Source organism: Amphimedon queenslandica, unplaced genomic scaffold (assembly GCF_000090795.2).
Source record: "Amphimedon queenslandica unplaced genomic scaffold, v1.1 AMPQUscaffold_13155, whole genome shotgun sequence".
Taxonomy (NCBI): Eukaryota; Metazoa; Porifera; class Demospongiae; order Haplosclerida; family Niphatidae; genus Amphimedon; species Amphimedon queenslandica.
Window position 1 is genome coordinate 57225 of NW_003546609.1, and position 15712 is coordinate 72936.

At 35.3% G+C, this 15712-nt stretch overlaps 2 protein-coding genes across 3 annotated transcripts in view; both read left to right on the forward strand.

The window, feature by feature from the left end:
- The window catches only part of LOC100639372 (gamma-tubulin complex component 5-like), a 19516-nt gene extending 12867 nt beyond the window's left edge, over positions 1-6649 (forward strand). For both annotated transcript variants that reach the window (XM_020000781.1, XM_003389066.2), the window contains exons 4-28: positions 42-82; positions 204-401; positions 740-853; positions 897-970; positions 1062-1115; positions 1201-1297; positions 1350-1502; positions 1558-1606; positions 1706-1761; positions 1857-1904; positions 2047-2115; positions 2164-2279; positions 2459-2552; positions 2648-2710; positions 2821-3155; positions 3220-3340; positions 3507-3638; positions 3748-3833; positions 4317-4389; positions 4671-4794; positions 5130-5233; positions 5340-5465; positions 5685-5770; positions 5860-5960; positions 6498-6649. In XM_020000781.1, the coding sequence (XP_019856340.1) occupies positions 42-82; positions 204-401; positions 740-853; positions 897-970; positions 1062-1115; positions 1201-1297; positions 1350-1502; positions 1558-1606; positions 1706-1761; positions 1857-1904; positions 2047-2115; positions 2164-2279; positions 2459-2552; positions 2648-2710; positions 2821-3155; positions 3220-3340; positions 3507-3638; positions 3748-3833; positions 4317-4389; positions 4671-4794; positions 5130-5233; positions 5340-5465; positions 5685-5770; positions 5860-5960; positions 6498-6559 (2576 nt within the window). In that variant the 3' untranslated portion in view covers positions 6560-6649. The remainder of the gene's footprint in view (positions 1-41; positions 83-203; positions 402-739; positions 854-896; positions 971-1061; positions 1116-1200; positions 1298-1349; positions 1503-1557; positions 1607-1705; positions 1762-1856; positions 1905-2046; positions 2116-2163; positions 2280-2458; positions 2553-2647; positions 2711-2820; positions 3156-3219; positions 3341-3506; positions 3639-3747; positions 3834-4316; positions 4390-4670; positions 4795-5129; positions 5234-5339; positions 5466-5684; positions 5771-5859; positions 5961-6497) is intronic.
- A 227-nt stretch (positions 6650-6876) lies between these two features.
- The window catches only part of LOC100639498 (spectrin alpha chain, non-erythrocytic 1-like), a 17967-nt gene continuing 9131 nt past the window's right edge, over positions 6877-15712 (forward strand). Inside the window, exons 1-27 of the mRNA XM_020000774.1 lie at positions 6877-7149; positions 7315-7437; positions 7488-7712; positions 7798-7902; positions 7959-8195; positions 8460-8576; positions 8682-8746; positions 8806-8914; positions 9017-9118; positions 9162-9299; positions 9439-9552; positions 9623-9700; positions 9774-9929; positions 10265-10407; positions 10600-10661; positions 10823-10935; positions 12101-12286; positions 12406-12532; positions 12824-12876; positions 13006-13143; positions 13411-13560; positions 13763-13855; positions 14112-14261; positions 14486-14679; positions 14888-15002; positions 15104-15292; positions 15572-15705. Coding sequence (XP_019856333.1) covers positions 6877-7149; positions 7315-7437; positions 7488-7712; positions 7798-7902; positions 7959-8195; positions 8460-8576; positions 8682-8746; positions 8806-8914; positions 9017-9118; positions 9162-9299; positions 9439-9552; positions 9623-9700; positions 9774-9929; positions 10265-10407; positions 10600-10661; positions 10823-10935; positions 12101-12286; positions 12406-12532; positions 12824-12876; positions 13006-13143; positions 13411-13560; positions 13763-13855; positions 14112-14261; positions 14486-14679; positions 14888-15002; positions 15104-15292; positions 15572-15705 — 3689 coding nt within the window. The remainder of the gene's footprint in view (positions 7150-7314; positions 7438-7487; positions 7713-7797; positions 7903-7958; positions 8196-8459; positions 8577-8681; positions 8747-8805; positions 8915-9016; positions 9119-9161; positions 9300-9438; positions 9553-9622; positions 9701-9773; positions 9930-10264; positions 10408-10599; positions 10662-10822; positions 10936-12100; positions 12287-12405; positions 12533-12823; positions 12877-13005; positions 13144-13410; positions 13561-13762; positions 13856-14111; positions 14262-14485; positions 14680-14887; positions 15003-15103; positions 15293-15571; positions 15706-15712) is intronic.

The window sequence follows — 15712 nt, forward strand, 5'->3', positions numbered from 1 at the left end:
TTCTCTTCCGGAGAGAGCTGAATGGCTTGAGAAATGTGTGGGTGATTTTTTAAAGCTCTCACTATTTGAATCTTTCTCAGAGGTAGACTGATAAATTATTATAATTATTAAGTTCTTATTCTCCCTCCCTTATTTATTTTGATTCTATTATTTCTTTTGGTTCTTTTCTTCATTACTCTATTAATTCCTTCTTTCCATTGTAGTCTGAGAATCATTATGCTATACTGTCCTTCCTTCTCTGTCTCTCTCAATCCCCAACAAGTCATACTTCATTCACTATTTCTCAGCCTGATCCTCTTCCTCTTCCTCCGGCTCGAGATGGTCGTCCTTTTGATTGGGGACACTACCTAATGGAGGGCGTGTCTTTTGAAGAATATGAATCATCTAGTGATGACAGTGAAGTTAGTATAAGGGAGATAGAGAGAAAAGAGAGTGAATGAATAAAGTACTAAAGTATATATCACAGGGTTTCCCACAAAGCATGCTAAGTGAGCTAAACAGCATGAGCTTCATGAGCTTACAAGCACTACAATACAGTACATGGCAGTTGGAGCAACTTTAAAAAATCATAAAAATTCTGAATTTGTTTGGAATAAGCTCAAACTTGCTACACAACATAAGAACATGTATTTGTATTAGAAAAATTATAAAAATGGAGATTTCTCTTCTAGTCATTTTTGGCAAAATTTAGCCTAATACCAGAACATGGTACTTTATTTCTATATTTTATCTGCTGTAGTTCATTCCTTGCAGTGATGAGGATCTCCCATTATCATCACACGAACTCTCACACGACTGCAAGTCACATGATCAGTCACATGACTCGGCTATTGAGACATCAGATGCAGAACAAGTTAGTCGTTAAATACATGTACATGTACTCTATGCTTTGGTAGGAATTGCCAGTGAGATTATCAGTATGTCGTCCATACTGGAAACCAGTGACACTATATCCATCATTAGTTAACAGGTATAGTAATAACTAATATTATTTTAAAATGTGATAAAAATAAAGAACATAATGAATCCTTTTTGTGCATTTACAAAATGTCTTATTTTAGACCATCTTTGTCGATACAACTTACAGAGATACAAGCTGTGAGAGAGTCACTCTGGTATGTAATTAATATTAATTTACATTATTATTATTATTTATTATTATTATTTATTATTATTATTTATTGTTGTTGTTATTGTTAGGGTATTATTAGGAGTGAGAAGAAGTTGTGTTTATTTTATTAATGAAGGAGGTGTGGTTACAGTGAGGAATGGAATTACATTATCCCACCTTTCATTAGTAAGACACCACATAATAATCATTGTAAAAGTAATTTATATCTTGTTCTTAGAAATCACTCGCTAGGATTTTAGAAACTTTTGCTGAGTTGGCAACGAAGCTGAATCGCTTCAGACGAGTCGTCATGGTAACGCAGTCACCCAGGGGTGAACGAGTTTGTCAGACTCAGGAAGCATTTGCTGACAGTCTCAACTGCTACTTACTGGTATGACCGGTTTAATAACAGGCTCAACTGGTTTGTGTGTGTACATTACATGTAGAGTGTGGATGAGACACTGCAGAAAATAGAGAAGAAGGTTTCTGAAAAAAGTAAATAAGTACCTATTTATTATAAAATGTACTTTAGTTCAAGTGTTTATTCTGCCCATTGTGTGTATGTACATGTACATGTACATTTTTCATTTTTAGGAGAGTTCGTATCATTATTAAACTTATCTAATAAGCTCAACTCACTTAATCTACAGGTACATACTGTACATGAACATTGCAGTATACATGTACATATTACATGTACATTAATTACATATTATTATTTTATTCCTGTACTGTACATCTATAGGTGTCAGCATTAACTAGTGTTGATCTTTGCAGCTGCTCAACTCCTAAAGTTAGCATTTGGTCCACACAATGTACATGTGTACATGTATGTACATGTACATACATGTACATGTACATGCATGTACATGTACATGTACATTACATACTGTACATGTAGTCTAATTTTTTAATATTTTCTCTCTTTCTTCTAGTCATTACTTGACAGTTTATGGTTATTATTAAGTACGTATGATCCCATTGGTCCTGTAGGATGTGACGTGGTAAGTGGGTAAAGTCACATGACCTGAGTCTCTTTTTCTAATAATCAGATTTCAGTTGCTCTTCCATTATACCTAATGAGCGTCTGCCCATACATCAGTACATTGGACCAATGGATGGTCAGTGGTACACTTCATGATCCAATGAAAGAACTATTCATCCAAAGGTTAGTGAATACATGTATGTACATGTATGTAACAATTGAGAATTCACATGTAATTTAACACTGTTTTAATCATTTGCTCATAATAAGTAATCATCATGTATTATACATGAATGTCTTTAGGTTTTCAGCTCTTTGTGTATACATGTACATGTACTTTGACTGTTTTTGTGTCTTTATAGTAATGCAGAGTCTGTTCCGGGAGGATATAATTATTGGAGAGACTGCTACCATTCAACTGAGCCTCCAGTCTGCTTTAAAGGAATATCAAGACAAGTAAATTTATATAATTAGTAGATCTATGGATCTTCACTGTTCGTTGGTCTGATGTACTTCTTTCTTTCCTACTCTCTCTCTCTTCATTCTTACAGTTACTCATTGCTGGTAAATCCTGTCATTTGAGTATGTCACTAGGGAGTCAATCAGTTATTGAGGTACATGTACATGCACTTTTAGTACATGTACAGTACATGTACATCTACATATGTATGTACATGTACATATGTACATGTACATGTAAGTGTCTTGTTGCATCTTTTACTAGATGAAGAAGTCTCGTGATAATCTTTATCTTGAGTTTCTTTCTCATTTTACATCTTCACCTCCCGAGCAACGTCTTATTGAGCCACACCTCCCTGAACCACCGTCACCAGAACCCCACCCACTTGAACCACTGTCATTTGAGCCACCATCATTAGAGCCCCGCCCACTTGAATTACATTCACAATCACTGGAGTCATCGCACCTAGATGTACATGTACATGTACCGGATCACATTCCTTATAAGGAAGATGGGCTGCTTGTTCTTTCAAATGTTGATCCTTTGCTGCGTGAAGCTCTTATCTTGTTGCCATGGAAGCAGTCAAAAACAACTAACGAGTAAGTGCACATGTACATGTACATGTATTTTTCATTATATCTAATTACATGTATTCTTAATTAGATCTTACGAGTTGTATATGAGGCTACAAGGGTTAGTCCCTGTCATTAATGCTTTGAATAGACCAATGACTGAATTTATTGAGGACATCATCAACAATACATTTAAGAGCAGATTTTATGAGGTGAGTATTTGTACATGTAGTTCTTTTGTAATCTGTTCCCTTCTCTTCTTTTATCTCTCTCTCCCCCTCTCTCTCTCTATCTCTCTCTCTCCCTCTCTCTCTCCCTCCCTCTCTCTCCCCCCTCTCTCTCACTCACTCTCTCTCTCCCCCCTCTCTCTCTCTCCAGTCTTCGAAGTTGTTAATGGAGATATTAAAAGATGATTATCAGCTTTTGGCTCATTTCTCAAATGTCAAGTGTGTCCTTTTAATGTCAGCTGGTGATTGTATACACCATTTCACTAACAATCTATTCAGTAAAGTTAGTTATAGTCCTTAAGATGTTTCTTCTCCTTGTTTTTATTTTCTTTTCTTCTTGTCCTCCTTTACTTGTTCTTAAGTGTATTTTTCTTACTTTGTTCTGCATGTAGTTGCAAGCTTGTCACCAAATATCAGATCCGATATTTCTAAATAATGCCCTCAGTGAATCTCTTCAGACTCGTCAGTTGAATGAAAGGTTAATGTTCTTATTGAGTTATAGTTTTTAGACTGACAATAATTTTAAGTTACGAGCATCAAAAATGTATGTTTGCCGGAACACTTAGCTATTACATTTTCTGATGCATATTATGGCCATTTTAAAAAATTAGCCAAAATCTGAAAATTACCCTGTACTATTATTATTATTATTATTATTATTATTATTATTATTATTATTATTATTATTATTATTAATGAACTTTACAATACATACTAGTATACTATAGCCCATGCTTTTTTCCAAAAAATGGCTAAAAATTACCCCCAATTTTTATTACATTTTCTAATACATATTGATGTCCTTATGCTATGTAGCAAGTTTGAGCTGATTCCGATTTGAATTGTTTAAGTTATGACCATTTTAAAATTATGCTGATTTCTGAAATATGACTCTAAAATCTCCCTCAATTTTTATTTCATTTTTTAATACAACATATCAGAGTCCTTTTTTTATAATTAGGTTCACGGTTGATCTCTCTACTCCACTCTCAGTCACTATGGAGTCACTGAACAGCATCAATATCACTTATGATGTTAGTCATGTGCCTATCATGTGATCCTTACATGTACATCAATATCACTTATGATGTTAGTCATGTGCCTATCATGTGATCCTTACATGTATATTTAATACCATATGGCACCTTTTTTAAAAGGCTATAGATTTTGCAGATTTTTATTTTGCGGATTTAATTTTTCACAAATTTATGCCGTCTGCCATCTTGTACCGTATTAATTTGATTTTTGCGGAAGTAGTTTTTGCGAATCTTTAAAAAATTGTGAAATCCATGAAATTTACATCTGATGATTGTAGGTTCCATGGCCTGTCAATTTGGTGTTTCCTCAAGGCGTCATGAGTACTTATAACGGAGTCTTTAGGTTCCTCCTTCAAATGAAGTATGCAAGATGGTGCCTTGATAGTGTTTGGATTAACATTAGTGAGTTAAAGAAGAGAGAGAGGGAGAGAGAGGCAAGGATATGACTTTTATTTTGAAATTAAAAAGAATGGATAACTGCATTGTACAATGTACTACTATTACTATCCAGGATTTCCCACAAAGCATGCTAAGTGAGCTAAACAGCATGAGCTTCATTCATGAGCTGACAAGTACTACAATACAGTACATAACTTACTTTAAAAATTTGTAAACATCCAATTTTAATCGGAATTAGCTCAAACTTGCTACACAATAGAGGAGGGATTATTGGAAAGAGTATGGTAGAAATGTACATGTTTCATATCAATTGTATATTTTTATTTTTTTTTCTATAGAATCTTCCTGTCATTCAATGAGCCCACTGATGCACAAGATATCACTGTTAAGAGCTAAATTATTACATTTCATGACATCAATCAATCATTATCTACTCACAAGAGTTAGTCTTTATTATTTTAGTACATGTATATATTTTGATCTCTCTCTCTCTCTGATTTTTTTATTTTCCTCTCTCTCTCTTCTCTCCTACACTGTATTACCTGCAGATATTACATAGCTCTGGTTTAGAGTTTGAAGAGAAGGTGCTAAACTGTACTGATATGGACAGTCTAATATCACTACACCACTCTTACATCAGCACCATTCATGATAGATGCTTACTAAATCAAAAAGTGAAATTTTTATTATGTACATGTACATGTATATTTAATACATGTACATACTGTATACTATTATGTTCTATTATTTTTCTATCTATTTTTAACTCAGACACTCATACATGTAACATGTATTATGTATACTGTATATGTATTTTTTTGTAAATAGTTTAGTATTAGTTTTATTATATTTAATACATGTACATTTGTAAATTGCTATTTTGATACGTACAGGCTCAGATAGTGAAGGAAGCAATTTTGAAGATATTCTCGTTAACATTAAAGTTTTATAATCTCACTTATACACTCAGTAAATTTAGGTAATGGTCATGATGGTTCAATCTATTGAGTGGGTGTGGTTATTATGGTGAATGTGGGTGTGGTTATTTGTTTATTAATCATGTTGTAGGTACGAGGATGGTCAGAGTATTGAGGAGGAGTTTTCAAAATGTTGTCGTTTCTTAGTTTCTTGTCTGATGAGTCACATCAAGAGAGGATCATTCCCTCACTGTAAGTGAGAGTAATAATGCACAACCAATTGTTATCGCCTTAGATCAGGACTGGTATCATACTGATATCAGTCTGAATCATACTGATATCAGTCCTGAATCATGGTTTTCGTGTAATCAGTCATGATACAACTGCAAAAATCAGCCATGATACAATCATGATAAAATTTGTACTGATCCATGCCAGAATATCAGGCATGATCTATAAAATAATGTGTCAGGGCTGTACCAGTATAGGATATCAGACATGGTTCATTATTTTGGGCCAAAAGTGCTGATTCAGGCATGATAACTTTTGGTTGTGTACATGTAGTAATTGAGATAATTAATGCATACTAAATGACATGCAAAAACTATGTGCCTTATTTTATGATGCATGCATTTTTTTTATTTCTGTGTTTATTCAAAATATTATCTACTCTTGGTCACAATTTATGAATGAATGATCCAGCACAAGTAATGCTGTGTGCATGTACACATGTATAAATAGATTCGAAATTGTTTTATTATTTAGACACTTTCTTTTTGCTATTTTTAGTGGAGACACTCTCGTTCTCTCTGACTCCTCTTCTCTCGCTCAACAGGATATTCACCAACTGATACACACCACATTTTATAACACAGTAAAAGTATTAAGTTAATTATGAATTTTATTATAATAATACCACACTTATAGTGTGCAATATCCAATTGCTAAGTGTATCGTAAAAGGCCAAAATAGCTATATTTTTTGATTTTAAAATTTCTGTGGGTTTTTATAATTATTCATTGTTTGAGCTGAGAGTATCTTGATCACGTGATCTCGCTTTTTTATTCAAACTTCACTTGGGGCGTGGCTGGACTCTGCAGCATAGCAAGAAAATTGTTTACATTGAGAAACTTGAGGAACTCTGTTTCTTGGATCTTAAGAATCTAAAATGGCCAGTTCAGGCGGTCGTACGCGTCCTCTTAGTGCTGCCCGACCTCTCAGCGGCAGCAAGGAGCGGCCCACAGATATACGCAACAGGAGAGAGAAGGTCCTGCTCAAGTACCAGGAGTTTTCCGAGGCGGTCTCCTCCCGCCGTCTCAAACTGGAGCAGGCCAAACAGTTGCACCAGTTCTACAGTGACGCTGATAATCTTGAGTCATGGATCAATGATAAGATTCGCATAGCCTCTGACGAGTCTTACAAGGACAGAAGAAACCTACAGGTAAGGAATCGAAAATAAACACTACAACCACTGCATGCAGGCATAGAAGCTTTCAGTTGAAAATGAAAAAGTGCCTACTAGATCTATTATATTTATCTTTTCATATAGCAATTTGCTTTGTTTTATGCATCTATTCTATTATTTTTCTCCTTTCTTTTTTTAAAGGTGAAGATACAAAAGCACCAATCCTTTGAAGCTGAGATTGCTGCACACACTAACTCAATGATGGAAGTAAAGAATAAGGGAAGGAAAATGGCACAGGATCACTTTGCAGCAGAAGCCATTAAGGTATATAATTACTTGTTAATCTCTTTCATTTATCTTTCTTAATTTTGCAGAGGAGGCTAGAACAGATAGAATCAGCTTGGGATAAGCTTCACACTGCTTCGGTTGACAAGAGACAGAAGCTCCAGTATGCTCAAAAAGGAGAGCAATTCATTAGAGAAGCTGATGAAGTATTAACCTGGATGAATGACAGAATGGCTATTGCAAGCTCCAGTGAGCCAGGAAAAGACTTAGAGCACGTGGAGCTCCTACAAACAAAATTTGATGAGTTTTCTAAGGTCTGTCTATAATTTTTTAAAGCAAAAATTAAGAATTATAACTTTTTTATTATAATATTATCATGCTACTGTATATTTCCCATAGGATGTTCAAGCAAATGAGCCTCGTATTACATCAGTGAACCAGTTTGCTCAAAAACTGATTCATGAGTATCATCCTGAATCAGAACTAATAACATCTAAAAGAAAGGTTACTACACCTTTATAATTACAACTGTAAATTACTTTAATTCTCTTTATTTACAGTTAGTTAATGAGACATGGGGAATGTTAAAGCAGCTCTCACAGCAAAGGAGACAAGTCTTAGAAGGAGCTCATGAGATACAGAAATTTAACAGAGCTGTGGAAGAAACAGCAACGTGGATGAACGAGAAATCAAACGCTGTTTTATCAGACGATTATGGACGGGATCTTGCCAGTGTACAGGCTCTCCTGAGGAAACACACTGGACTAGAGAGAGAACTTGATGCACTAGAAATAAAGGTACTGATAACACTATACAGTAATTAATACTAGTATACCGTATAGTACTTTAATTTTATGCTAAAGTTTTGTAGTGAATGATTGTGCGATTTTTCATTGAAACTGCCCATTAATACTGACCAATCCTTGGTAGTGCATTAATTGCCAAATTAAAGGAAACTATCAAATGCTTAACTTTAAATAAGTGCTGTCTGACTATGATTATGATTATAATGATACTAATGCAGGTTTACTTGTAAATATTTCTTTTTTTGTCTCTTGTAGGTTCAAGAGACAAACAGTGAAGGAGAGAGACTGAGGCAGGAGCATACTGGCAGTGCTGATCAGATTGCTGCTAAACAAGCTGAGATTGGTATGCTGTGGGAAAACCTCAAGCACAAGGTATGAATATTTACCAATTGATCATGCTAACAGGTGATATGGTATAAGGGTATCAATTACGGGTATTTAATATTTTATATTGTTATTTTTAATTCATTGCTTTAGGCTGCCAAGAGGGGATCAAAGTTGCAAGAAGCTCAGAAATTTCAACGTTTCCTGGCAGATTACCGGTACTTATACTAGCACTTGTATCTTTAAAGCTTCTTCTCTTACTTTGTTATTATATTAGTGACCTGATCCTTTGGGTAGAGAATATGACTACTCTCATAAAAGCTGATGAATTAGCAAAAGACATGTCAGGAGCACATGCCTTGCTACAGAGACACAGAGAGAGAAAGGTAGGGAGAGAGAGAGAGAATAGCTAATAGGAGGATAAGTAGATTCCATTATATAATAGAAGCTATATTTAGCTACCTTTTCATATATACATTGTATGTTAGGGTGAGATTGATGCTCAAGAGGACAGCTTTAAGAAAACAATGCAGTTTGGGCAGACTCTTCTCTCAGACAGTCACTTTGCATCTGATGAAATCAAAGAAAAAGTAAGAGTATTATTCATTATATTATTATTCCTTGTTCTTACAGATTGAAGGATTGTCTCGGGGTAAGACTGAGCTTGCCTTACTGTGGGAGGAAAGGAAAGGAGAGTTTGATCAGTGCCAGGAACTCCAGACATTCCTGTGCAACGCGGAAGAAATGGAAAACTGGATCTCAAAACAAGAGGCAAGCACAATGAAAAATTAAAAATACTAATACAAATAATGTATTTTTTATATACTTGCATTGACATGCATATGTACATTGCATGCAGATTTCCTGATGTGGGTATATTTTATTGGAATATTTCTCTCACTTTGTGTAGAGTATGCTTTCCAGTGAGGATGAGGATAGAGATAGTTTGGAGAGTGTTGAGGGACTTCTCAAGAAGCACGAGAATTTTGAGAAATCCCTTGCAGCTCAGGAAGAAAAATTTAAAGTATTTTATGAGAAACACAACTAAAAAGTAATTCACTTTTCCTCCCTCTCTCTCTCTCTCTCCCCCTAAGGCAATAGATGATGCTGCTACAGGGATGATAGGTAACAATCATTATGCCTCGACTGATATTGACCATCACAGGAAGATGGTATGTTAAATCACTGAATTATTACTTCAGCACCAGTTTGATAAATAAAATATATTTATCTTTATTTCTAAAGGTACTTCAAATGCAGAAGGAGCTGATGGCCCTTGCCAGCAAGAGGAAGATCCGTCTTCAAGACTGCTATCAACTCCAGCAGTTTCTGTTTGACAGTGATGAGATTAGGACGTGGATATCTGAGAAAACAAAAACAGCCAGTGATGAGACTTACAAGGTAACTTACCCACTGACACATAGACTGCATTAGTGACTAATATTTAATGCACATTAGATCCATGGGTGGTTTACATTTAACCACAAAATACAGTGACACACCTCTATTGTATGCTAACTATATTCACTGATTAAGTTGTTGATTGTTTTGAACTATGAACCATGAACTGATATTGGTTGGCCCACTAAGCTGAGCTCTGTATATCATTTCAACTTTTCATACATACACTGTACATGTACATGTACATGTAAAATGCATATCATGTACCTATATCATCATTTTAATGCTGTTAAATGTGTATTATTCATTTGTATTCACGGGGCGTTTGTTCTTAGGATCCTTCAAATCTTGAGACTAAGATACAGCAGCATCAGGCCTTTGAGGCTGAACTCCAAGCAAACAGGCACCGACTGGACAGTGTCGTGAGCACCGGGAGAGAACTAATCACTCAATCACACTTTGCATCTAAAAGAATACAGTAAGGAAGGAAGAGGCAATAAATGAAGAGAAATGTGTTTTAGAATGAGAGTGAGTGAGAGAACCAAGAGAGAGGAAGTGGCATTAAGAAATGAATAAGGAGAGTAGGATGGGCATGGATGCAGTTGTCATGTGTTATTCAAATATGTATGAGAAAAGGATGTGTGTATATGTAATGTTTTATTGTATACAGGGATGTTTGCCAGGAGCTTGAAGATGCCTGGTCACAGTTAGAGGAGTTTTCAACCAGCAAAGGTGAGAGAGGGGGAGAGGAAGGGAGAGAGAGGGAGGGAGGGAGAAAGAGAGAGAGAGGGAGAAAGAGAGAGAGAGGGTGGAGAGAGAGGGAGGAAGAGAGGGAGAGAGAGAGAGGGTAATATACATATATGTATTTTGTTATTGTTCTTTCCTTGTTAAAGGTGTAAAGCTAGAGCAGGCTCACAGTGGCCAGCAGTTTGATAGAGCAGTCAAAGACGTTGAGCTCTGGCTGGATGAGGTTGAGACTCAACTAGGAATGGAAGAGATAGGAAAAGTAAAATGACACGTGTAAAATTATAATTTATGCGTGACATGAGTAACAGTCAAATGATAATAATGGGAAGATAATTGTAATACCGTATAGCGTCAAATTTTCGTGGGTGAAAATTTTCGTGATTCCATACATTTTTGCTTTCAAGTAAATTTTCGTTAAAAAATTTTCGTGATTTACTGAAATAAAATTTCGTGATGATTAAAACCACTCCTATCCATGTGGCCGCTAGTAGCTAGCCTTGCAGCTGGACTTGGAGAAGAAGCAACATGAGTGGTAGCATTATTTGATATTAATTCCCTTCGTGTATCCGTGGCTATCACATATACCAAGAAAGGTGGACTCCCTTTATAGGAGAGACTCTTAGCTGTGCCCGAGAAACAAATAAAAGGCGTGATGGGACACGCCCACATTTATATCAAAATTAAATTTCGTGAAAAATATTTTCGTGATTGTCCATTCAATCACGAAAATCACGAAAATTTTCAACCACGAAAATTTGACGCTATACGGTAATCAATTAAATGGACTATAGTAGCCCTTGGTACATGTATATTTAAAGAAATCAGGCATAAATTTCAAGTGGTCATAGCTCAAGAAAATTTAGTTAAAATGAGCTCAAACTGTCTACACAGTGTAAGGATATCAATGTGTATCAGAAAATGTAATAAAAATGGGGAGTGATTTTTTAGCCATTTTTTGGAAAAAGCATGGGCTATAGTACAGGGTACTTTTCAGATTTTGGCATATTCTTTAAAATGGTCATAACTTTAAAAATTGAAGTTGGAATCAGCTCAAACTTTCTACATAGCATAAGGACATCAATATGTATCAGATAATGTAATAAAAATTGGGGGTGATTTTTTAGCCATTTTTTAGAAAAAAAGCATGGGCTATAGTACAGGGTACTTTTCAGATTTTGGCATATTCTTTAAAATGGCCATAACTTGAAAAAGTTAAGTCAGAATTGGCTCAAACTTTCTTCGTAGCATAAGGACATCAATATCTATCAGAAAATGTAATAAAAATTTGGAGTCATTTTGGAGCCATTTTTTGGGAAAAAGCATGGGCTATAGTACAGGGTACTTTTCAGATTTTGGCATTAGCATCAGATGCTCATGCATGTACATGTACAGTACGGTATTATAATTGTAATTATTTTCTTCAGGACTTGGCTGGTGTTAAAAAGCTCCAGAAGAAGCTTGCCCTGATAGAGACTGACATATCAGTCCATAAGGACCAGATTGATGCTCTTCTCTCTCAAGCCTCACAATTCATTGATGAAGGACATTTTGATGCCGAGGGGATCAGAAAAAAGAAAGAAGCTCTTGTTGAACGATACGAGAGACTAAGTGTAAGAAAAATATAAATAATAAATTAATAATACATCTACATTGCACATGTAGCTACATAAATATTTTCTAATTTTGTAAAATGAATTTTACTACATTTTCATGATTGTTTGTTGGATAGGTTCCTGCTAATGATCAGAGAGAGAGGTTAGAGGCATCCTGTGAGCTCCAGCAGTTCCTCCGTGATGTTGACGATGAGATTGCTTGGATCAAAGAGAGAGAGTCTATAGCTACTCTACCCAATAGAGGTAACCAACAAAAAACTTCATTTTTATTTGATTATTATTATTTAAATTTCATTATTATTATTAGTAATAGAGGTAACCAACAAAAAATTTAAATTTCATTATTATTATTATTATTATTATTATTATTGTTGTTGTTGTTGTTGTTGTTGTTGTTGTTGTTGTTATTATTATTATACTATTGTGGTATTATAAATTTTTTAAAATTAATTTTTATCATTATTGTTATTATGTGATTGATTCAACAACAATATACAAATCTACATTGTATTCTATTAACTCTTTACTGTATAGGAATGAACTTGGCTGGTGTACAAAACCTACAAAAGAAACACAATGCTCTTATGGTAAAGAATGAATTTTGCTACATTTATATTAATTAAACTTGTATATCTTTATATCTTGTAAATATTTATTTACTAGACATTTATATAATAAAAATAATCTGTAATATTATCTTTTCTTTCTTGTATTAGGCTGAGCTATCAACTCATGATCCTCGTATAAAGGCAGTGAGGGAGAAAGGAGAGGGAATGATAGCAGGGTCCAAGCATCACGCTGAAGACATTGAGTCTAAACTAAGTGAACTAGCTCACCTATGGAACCAAATAAAAGTATGAAGGGAATAGGGTCAGATATAGAAGAGAAGAAAATAAGAAACTTGTCCAGACATTTTTTGCAATCAAATAAAAGACACTGTACACCAGTAAAAGGTGTATAGTGATCTCGAGAGGAACCACCCACTCTTTTAATTAAATTAAGCACTTAATTGAAAATAAGTCTTTAGATAACTACTAAAGTACAGTACTCATAATAGTATAGAGATATCTCTGCTATACACTATACATATATTCTCTTTTTTTCTCTCTCTCTTTTTATAGGAAACTGCAGAGTCACGGAAGCAGGTCCTTGAAGATTCCTATGAAGCTCAGAAGTATTTCTCTGATGCCCTGGCAGCTGAGCTATGGATGAAAGACATTGAGCCAGTGGTAGGGAGCTCTGACTATGGGAAAGATGAAGACATGGCTGAAGTAAGGAGAGAGTACATGTACATGTAGACTGTACGAGTACATGTACAATCATGTACATGTGCAAGAGTGGGAGAAAGAGGAAGTATTATACATAATGTACATTGTACTAATCTGTGGGCGACTCTTTTTTATCAAATACGATTTATTTGTCCTCTTACTGTTGTTTTCTTTCTTCTCAATCTCTCTCTCCTATTTCCTTTAGGCTTTATTAAAGAAGCATGAGACGGTCTTTGCCGATGTCAAAGGGTTTGGCAGCACCATTGAAGCATTGTCAGCACAGAGTGCCAAGTGTCAAGTAAGTCACATGAGAGTCACATGACCTAATTTAATAGTGAATAATAATAATAATAATAATAATAATAATAATAATAATAATAATAACAATGACTGTTTCATCAGTATAAAGTACAAAAATATTACTAAAAACATTATTAATGACAATTATACTAGATTTACATGTACATGTACATGTATATCTCAACCAGTTTAAATAGTAATAATAATAACAATAACAACAATACCAGTATCAATACATGATTCATATTCTACAGGATACAGTGAGTGATGTGAGTCTAGGGCCAGGAGCAGGTGAGTCAGAGAAGACTTACGTTAAAGCAGTCTACAGCTATGGAGCCCACAGTGCCAGGGAAGTGAGCGTCAAGAAAGGAGAAATACTAGCACTGATAAACTCATCAAACAAAGTAAGTTGGAGATATGTACCTTACGGTGATACCTTCATACATGAATCATGTACTTACTATTTTGTAATGCTGTATACAAAATGCATAAATTTAACATTTAACGGTTTCCACTAAAAGCTAAAAATTTAAAGTTTGTTCATGTACATACATGTACATGAACAAAAGCATATTTTCATGAAGCATGTTTTAAAATTGGTATTATTACGTGAATATGTGTGCTATAGGAATGGTGGAAGGTAGAGACTTCAGGAGGGAAGCAAGGTTTCCTTCCTGCTAATTATGTGAAGAAAGTCTCTCCTTCTGTTGCTGTGGGGCTAGCCGGTAATGCTTCTCTACAAAGGAGGGTCTCCTTTAATGTGGCCATGGAAACTGGTCCACAAGAGAGTGTGGTTGACAGACAAGCTAGAGTTAAGAGAAAGTAAGGAAAGAAGTAATGTAGTACATTGCTTCACTCTCTCTCTCTTTCTCTCCCTCTCTTTCTCCCTCCCTCTCTTTCCCCCTCTCTCCCTCTCACTCTCTCTCTCTTTCTCTCTTCTTCCTGTCCTCTCCCTCCCCCCTCTCTCTCTCCCCCCCCTCTCTCTTTCTCTCTCTCCCTCACCCTCTTTCTCTCCTCTCTCTCTCTTCAGATATGCTAACTTAGAGAGGCTAGCTGATGACAGGAGGCAAAGGCTTGAAGAGTCAAAGAAGAGGTTTGTTTTAAGCCGTGAACTGAATGAACTGAAACACTGGATAACTGACAAAGTAAACACAACAATACTTTAATCTGAACTTATAATCACTATACACCCATCCTTCATCTTTATCTGATTTATCTTTTATTCTTCTAATTAATGCCCTCCCAGGCCGCATTTGTTAGTTCTGAAGAGGCTGGGAAGGATCTTGAACATGTCGAGGCTCTAAAGAAGAAGTTTGAGAGCTTTCAAGCCGAACTGACCTCTAACGAGGCCAAACTCACAAGCATAACAACAATGGCTGAAGGAATGGTACAAGAAGGACACACTGACGCTGAAGAAATACAAGGAGAGCTAGAGGTAATGGTAATTTAATAAATAATTATTAATTGAGTATTTTTGTTATATTTATTGACCCAATTTTTATTTATTGTTTACTCTACTTACACATAAGCCTACATGCCTTAACCCATTTTTACATTATACATGTATATACATGTACATGTACATCTATAATTATAATAATAATATTATTATTTGCATAACACATTGTGCTACCAGTACCAGTATTATTTTTGACTGCTCCTATTATTGTTGTAGTATACGTAATATGATATTTACCCACTCATTGCATCATAGGATTTAAATTCTCTCTGGGAGACGTTAGTCCAATCCACAGCCTCCAGGAAGCACCAGCTTGAGGAGGCCTATAATGTACAGAAGTTCATACGAGCCGCCGACGAGACCAAACTCTGGATGAATGAGAAGTCCACGTCAGCT